The sequence below is a fragment of the Pipra filicauda genome, unplaced genomic scaffold (genome assembly GCF_003945595.2).
Source record: "Pipra filicauda isolate LSUMZ 115617 unplaced genomic scaffold, ASM394559v2 scaffold48_size3843733_pilon, whole genome shotgun sequence".
NCBI classification, from domain to species: Eukaryota; Metazoa; Chordata; class Aves; order Passeriformes; family Pipridae; genus Pipra; species Pipra filicauda.
In genome coordinates this window covers 1,550,173-1,557,767 of record NW_024104631.1, presented here as the reverse complement: position 1 = coordinate 1,557,767, position 7,595 = coordinate 1,550,173, and the positions used below count along the sequence as shown (strand labels likewise).

Genomic DNA, 7,595 nt, shown 5'->3' with positions numbered 1-7,595 from the left:
TAGGCGGTCGCGCTGTGACTTTTACGCATGAAAAAAGTATATATTAAAGAATAACAGTGCGGAAGAGATTGGAGAGGGGGGCTCTTGCGCTTCCTCTCCTTGCCGGATTAGGCAGCGGGATGGTCCCCAGGTGGGGGTCAGAAGGAAGCGGAGCGGCACTGAGCGGAGCCTCCACGGGCGGCGCGGCGCAGGGAGGGAGGGGGCCGGACCAGGGCCGGGGCCGGGGCCGGGCCGGTCCATCCCGCCCAGTGCCTGGCTCCGGCGGAAAGCAGAGGAGCCATTGCGCAAGGGACCGTGGGGAGGGATGCGCAGGGCGCTGCCACCGCCCCACCGCCGCCCGCCGCGCTGAGGAGGTGCCCGGAGGACAGCGGCTCCCACCGCCCCCCCTTTCTCCCCCTGCGGGGCACCCCCGCCCCGGTACCCACCCTACTCGACTCCCCCCCTTCCCTCCCAGCCTCACCCCACCCTGCCCCATTCCCCTCCCTCCGCCAGATGACCACCGAGAGCGGGCAGCAGCGGCTGGAGCCCCCCGTCCCTCTCCGCTCCTGCAGCCCGGCTCCCGGAGCTCTCCAGATGAGCCGGCCGCCCTCCTCCGCCCTGGAGACCTCCACCTCCTCTTCCTCCACTTCCACCTCCTCCTCCTCCTCCTCGGCGGCGGCGGCGTCCTCCAAGAGCAAGAAGGCCAGCTCAGGGCTGCGGCGGCCCGAAAAGCCCCCCTACTCCTACATCGCCCTCATCGTCATGGCCATCCAGAGCTCACCGTCCAAGCGCCTGACTCTCAGCGAGATCTACCAGTTCCTGCAGGCCCGCTTCCCCTTCTTCCGCGGCTCCTACCAGGGCTGGAAGAATTCCGTGCGCCACAACCTCTCCCTCAACGAGTGCTTCATCAAGCTGCCCAAGGGCCTGGGCCGCCCGGGCAAGGGCCACTACTGGACCATCGACCCGGCCAGCGAGTTCATGTTTGAGGAGGGCTCCTTCCGACGGCGGCCTCGCGGCTTCAGGAGGAAATGCCAGGCGCTGAAGCCCATGTACCGCATGATGAACGGGCTGGGCTTCGGCGCCTCCATCCTCCCACAGGGCTTCGACTTCCAGGCGCCCCCCGCCTCCCTCGCCTGCCACTCCAACGGCTACAACCTCGACATGATGCCCAACGCCATGGCCAGCGGCTACGAGGGACTCAGTGGCGGCCACCACGTCCCGCACATGTCTCCCAACCCCGGCTCGACCTACATGGCCAGCTGCCCGGTGACTGCCAACGGGGACTACGGCCCTGACAGCAGCAGCAGCCCCGTGCCCTCCTCGCCGGCCATGGCGAGCGCCATCGAGTGCCACTCTCCCTACACGAGCCCTTCGGCTCACTGGACAGCCTCGGGGGCCTCGCCCTACATAAAGCAGCAGGGCCTCCCCACCGCCAACGCCGCTTCCTCCGGCATCCACTCCAGCGTGCCCTCCTACTCCCTGGAGCAGGGATACCTGCACCAGAGCCCCCGCGACGACCTCTCAGGTAGGGACCCGGAGGGGCGACGGGGGCGGTGGGGAGTGCGGCGCCGGCGGGAGTTTTCGCTGGCGACAAAGGTTTCGCGCGGGGAACCCCAGACCACCACGGTGTTGGAAAAAGAGGTGCATTGTCTGCAAGAAGGAAAAAAATACGCGTGGGTTGGAGCTGTTCTGCTTCGGGACAGGGGGGCTGTCGGCGGGTTGGCGGTGGGTACGGCTGCGAGCATCCCTCCTTCTTGCCCAGAGCCAAGAAGGAGCAGTTCGAGGAAAGCCAGGCTCGTGCCGGCTTAGTGCCGGCTCGGACGCGCTCACACGTCCCCGTCCCGGTGTCTGCGACATGTGCGCGGCGGTGGGAGCGGGGTTCGCCCAGCCGTCCCGGGCTGCGGTTTCACTTCGCGGAGAGCGCCGCCGGGCATCGCCGCCGCCTCGGTAAACCGCGCTCCGCGGAGACGCGTCGCGGGAGTAATCAAATAAAGGCGTCAAATATTACCCTCTAAACCCTGCGGGTGAAAAAAAAAAATAGTAAGAAGAAAAAACCCCTAACACCAAAACCACCCGCTTATCTTAAAAAATGCTAGAGAGATTAAAGCGGATCGAGTATATTTCTGCAACTGGAGGGAAAGAGTTTTCTGGTCTCTGTCTCCCACCCCTTCATTCCTCCCCCCACCACCCCGGCCGGTGATTACAGACAAAGTCTGTTCAGAAATATCTGAGCACAAAAATGGGTAAAAGATGTTGGGCTCTTACGGGGAATTTTTCCAAATAGCCCTTTTAAACGTAGGTCCCAGAGGTTAAGCAAACAAAGACAGTCTGGGCTGGACCACACCGAAGAGGATTTTAGCCTGACTTAACCCCTATGAGAGCGGGGTCTTGTTCAATTTTATGGGAATTTCAACAAGTAACAAATACAGGCGACCCTCAGCTCTGGGTCCCCTCCCGCCCCCTCCCTGGACTCCTGTCAATCACTTTCCTGTCCTGCGAGAGCCGGAGTCTGCCCTGGCCTCCTCAGGCTGCTGTCGCCGTGGGGAGGGCGAGCCGCTGGGCAAGTCCCTTTGCCATCAACGCAGAAGGGATATGGGCTGACAGGGGAGACCAAGCGATTGCAAATTTTTCTCCCTTAAAAAATAATAATAAAAAAGACCCAAACCCCTAAATAGCCCTCATGTGTCTTCTGGGGAGAGGCGGCTGCCAAGCGGATCACCGTCCTACCAGCGTTTTGGCATAGAGGAGTGCGGGGACCAGGGGCGTCCCCAGGTGGGCTCCTCCGTGCCTACAGCGCTCTCCTGCTGAGGTTTAAACCAACTTTTCTGAGATATAGGCCATCCTTCCACGTGCTTTTTAGGGCCGAGGCGAGAGGCCAGTGGGTTCACAAGGGCATCCCCCACCGAACTACGTACTTTCACAGTTAGGAATTTCTGCTTTGGTTTGTTGTTTTTGCTTGGATTTCTGTTTTCTTTTCCTCTCTTTGGGTCTGTTTCCCTCTGTTTGCTTTACTGTTTGAGGCCGCACAGTCCGCCACGCAGTGCCCACGGGGCCCACGCGTGGAGCGGGAGTGGGACTGGCACAGGGAGCAGAGCTGGGAGGCAGCTGCCTCCTCCTCCTGCCAGACACCTGAGGTAAGAAAGCCGATTCCTAGAAGAGAAATTTTCATCCAGAAGCTGCCCAAGAATACGCTTCTGAAACGAAATGCAGAGGGAGAGAGAGCAAGGGTTCTGGTCCCCCCGGACCTTCCACTGTGGTTTCCGAGGTCGGGGTGGTTTAAATCCCAATTGTTTCTGTTTAAGGACGGATATAGACTCAGACGGACCATTGGACACTTTCTTAACGCCGACGACGAGCGTCCGTTTCCAGTAGCTCAGATTTAATGCCACCACTATGCAAAACGGGGTTTCTCTGGTTATTTTCTACATCTTCATCATCTGGGCCTAGGAATTTAGTGTAAGCCATCCCCAGTTCTTGATTCACTAAAAACCCCAAACCAACTCTTTATTTTTTTACGGGGATCCAATTCTTATTAGTGCGTGATACGTAAAATGTCTGTGGCGTAAACATTTTAGAAGAGCGAAAGGAGATGCGGAAAAAAGAATCCGAGTTCTTTCATTTGTAATTATAACCAGCAATAATCTTTCTCCCTCTCTGCACAAAAGCAGCATCAAGTGAATTTCACCTTTCCCTTTATCTTAGTGAAATGCAAAGCAAATTCGGTGGCAATCGCTGTTGATGGGTCAATAATCCTCTACCCGTGACAGCGTCAGGGCGGACTTAAAACCTAGAATTTACATCAGACCCAAGTATAAGAGAGGAAAAAATTGGAAACAGGAGGCTTGGTTCTGCTAAAAGGATTTTGAAGCTGGGGGGTGGGGGGAGCCGGATTTTTTTCGCACACTATTAAATCCTGCTAAATTATTGAATCAGGATTGTAATAAAATGCCCCAGTTTATGGTGAGCATACCAGCAGGGTTATTAGAAAGCCGAGGAAATCCAGCGAAATAATCACTTTTATAAAGTGAGCTCTGTGGGGTGAAGGAAGGGACAATGCCGGAGGAGACGGGCTGTGCGCGCCACCGGCCGCCGCCGCCAAAGGGTTCGGCTCCGCCATCCTGAGGAAAACCGGGGACGTCTCCCTCCTGTTTTTTTCTTTTTTCTTTCCTTCTTTCTTCCTTTTTTTCTTTTTTTTTCTTTCTTTTTTTTTTTTTTTTTTTTTTTTTTTTCCCTCCCTACCCCCCCTCCCCCTCCTTCTCCTTCTCTTTTGCTGCTTTTTTTTTTTCTTCCCTTGACCCTCGGTCATATTTGACAGGATGCCGCTAGCCGAGTTTGACATCCATACGCCAAACCAAACCCCTCTCTGGCTCTACCCTGCGGGCCTTGCTCAGGCCGGATCCAGTAGGAACCCTGCCAGACTAAAGATCCCAGCATGGTCCTACGGCGCGGAGTGTTGGGGGTGGGGTGCTGTTTCCCATGCCGTCCCATAAAGGCTGCCTTAGGCTGTGGGAAATTAAAATGAGAATTTGCAAGGTCATTTACATGTCGGTGCCACGGATGTATTTTGCTTGTTGTTATTGATGAACCGTAGGGTGTATCTTATGTTTATGAAAACATGCAGGCGAAAAGGCGTGCACGCTCTTACACACACATACATAAATAAATACAAACTGTATCAATACACGAATGGATCGTGATTGGAACTCAGTCTTCAACCGTTAAAGTCAAAAGCAAAAACCTCCCAGGAACGGGATAGGGAGGGGGGGAGAGCGAGGAAAGATGGGAATCAGGTTTAAATGGCTGCGACGCGTGCAGGAAAACACGCAGGTGGCATTATCTCCTCGGGCGCACACATACAGACACAGACACAGACACAGACACTCCCTCACCTACTCCACATGCAGAGGGTGTACTAACCCTACACGCTGGTAACTACGCGGGTAGAAGGGCAGACAGATAGCAGTGCGTGTGTGTCCACGCAGGAGGGATTCTCCGAGATACGCGTGCGCCTGGGACGCGGCCGGGCACGTGTCCGTGGACATCCACCTCCGCATGCCTTCCTCTCCTCAGCCTGCGTGCCACACGGTTGTGTAGTTTAGAACCTCCCCGTAGAGCAGTCACGCGGGCTCGTACGAGCACGGGTGCAGCCCCGAGCCCCGCGGGCGATGGGGGACTCCGGGCAACTCACGTCCCCTCCTCGGTCGGGGTTCTCTGCCCTGCAAACGGGGCAGGCTCTGCCCCGGAGGAGCGCCCAAGTCAACTGCCAGGAAAGCCAAAGAGGAGTTACCAAACCTTGCAGGGGGGAGCCGAGACCCGGGGTAAGGAAGCGGTGTACCAGCCCTATGCAGGCAGCCTCTCCTCTCTGCGGGTGTGGGAGGAAGGGCTCTCCGCCCGGGCAGAGCTCTCCGACTTCTGAGCAGCTCTTGTTATTTCCTTCTCTTACAGTGGGACTGCCTCGCTACCAGCATCATCCCTCCCCAGTGTGTGACAGGAAAGATTTTGTCCTCAATTTTAATGGCATTTCTTCTTTTCACCCATCCGCTAGTGGATCTTACTACCACCATCACCACCATCAAAGCGTCTGTCAAGACATCAAGCCCTGCGTGATGTGAAGGCAGCGCTCCAACAGAGACAATCAGGTGGTGTTGAACAGAGCCGAGATATAGACGGACCACCGAAGATTAAATATATTGTGCACTCTGATAGCATTGATAGTACACGAGTCACTTAGCAAAATTACCAAAGGAAGCAGTGTTTTCGGTCCCACTCCATCCCTTGCAGGACACGTGCAGCCGATATAATGCTCCAAAGCTCTTACTAAAAGAAAAATGCCTTGTGTGATATTTTGCCTTAGGGGAGACGTAAGTATCCTTATGCCGCCTTAATCGTATATCGCCTTTCTGTGATCTAAAGTATCGAGCATTGGGAAAGGGAACAATTAATTATATTTTTATACCTGAAAGTGTATTTGAATAGGAAAAATAAATCTCTCGGCTCAACACCTGCGAGGACTCCCCCTTCCGTTACTGCGTTAGCAGGAAATTTGCTTCTTTATTTTGTTTTCTCCCCGAGCCCCACCAAGGACACTTTGTATGGACTTCAGCACCGACCAGTTAATATTATTAAAACAGTGTTGTTTAGCCATTTCGTGTATAGACTTTAAGAAAAGTTCATTTTTTTCCAGTATTGCAGCAATACAATGTTTCGTTTTTTATTTTTACAGAAGTTGTTTTCTACCACAATATTTTTTAAAAATTATTTTAAATAAATCTCGTGTATACTCACACACTATTGCTTTAAAAGGAGAATATATTTGCACTTATGTATTCTTTTTACAGTTTGCCAAAATATTTTGATGTAAAAATTTTTTTCCAATAAAATGTATATAAACGACTATCACTGGACAGGCACTTATGTTCCCTCGTCTCCCTCTGAGAAAACTCTTCCACCCCAGCATCCGAGGTCGTTAAAGATGCAAGCCCACATCCCCCAGCCGCTGGAAGTGGAGGAGGAGAGCGAGTGGCTGACCCGAGGTGTCATGGTTTCTGGACTGCACCTCCTGCCCTCAGCCACTTCCCCCCCTGCTTTGCCCCGCTGCTGGATAGACTTTGAATTAACCGGGGTGGAGGACATAGAAGCAGGAGGGTCCAGACTGCACACTCCTCTCTTCGAGGACCTGTCCAGGTCCGAAACACCCTCTCTGCTGTTTAGGGATGCCTCCAGGCGTCCCCGTGTCCCCGTCCCACATAGCCCCCTCGAAGTTCCTCTGTGCCCGATGGGACTTTGCCAGGTGCGGGGGCAAGAGCCCCTGTGCAATGTGATGTTGGACCCGGAAAGGCATGTCACGGGTGGGCGGCGAGAGGGATCCGCGATAAAATCGTGGCTTGATGAGGGCTCGGTGAAGCACCCAGAAACGGTGTGGCCAGCGAACCGGGCCGGAGGGGAGAGAGAGGGAAAAAAGTAACAAAAGAAAATTAAAAAAAGGCCCCCGAAGCACCCTAGGCAAAGCAACCCTTGTCCCCACGATGCCAACGTGCCCCGTGGATGGCAAGCAGCCAAGACCCGGAGCCGGAGCCCGGAGCTGCTGGCCCGTGCATCCTGTAGACAGACGCCCATGGCCGCGCCGACCCCACGGCTGGGGAATGCCCACGGAACCCACCCCGCTTCGACCCGGCAAGCGACCAGGAGCACAGCCCTGCGCGGCCCCACCGTCGGGTGCGGCCCGTCGCCTGACCCCCGAGCAGCCCGTCCCGTCCTACGGCGGGGACAGAGCCCCGACGTGCCCCGCCGCCCGACTCTCTCCGGCCCCGCTCCTGGACGCTGAAAAGCGGGAGAGTTTCAGTAAAATGCTACATGCATATGTGCACACGTGTATATATATATATATATATATATATATATATATGCGTACACACACATACACACATATATAAAATTATATCTTTGTAATTATACATAGAGATAAGACTCGTCATCTCCTTAAATACACACTTATGCTCAGACATGCCCTTTTCTTCCCCGAGCTTCTCAGGGCCTGTGATAAATTATAAAGTCAGTTTCAGAGTTTGCTCCGACCACAGTGCTGTGTTTACATTCTTTCCGAGGCAAGCCTGCAT

At 54.7% G+C, this 7,595-nt stretch overlaps 1 protein-coding gene across 1 annotated transcript; it reads left to right on the top strand.

The window, feature by feature from the left end:
* Window positions 1-354: 354 nt before the first annotated feature.
* FOXF2 (forkhead box F2) lies at window positions 355-6,373 on the top strand. Its single transcript, XM_027727939.2, has 2 exons — window positions 355-1,504; window positions 5,425-6,373. Exons 1-2 carry the CDS (start codon window positions 493-495, stop codon window positions 5,589-5,591), a joined length of 1,179 nt encoding a protein of 392 aa, XP_027583740.2. The 5' UTR covers window positions 355-492; the 3' UTR covers window positions 5,592-6,373.
* The last annotated feature ends 1,222 nt before the right edge of the window (window positions 6,374-7,595 follow it).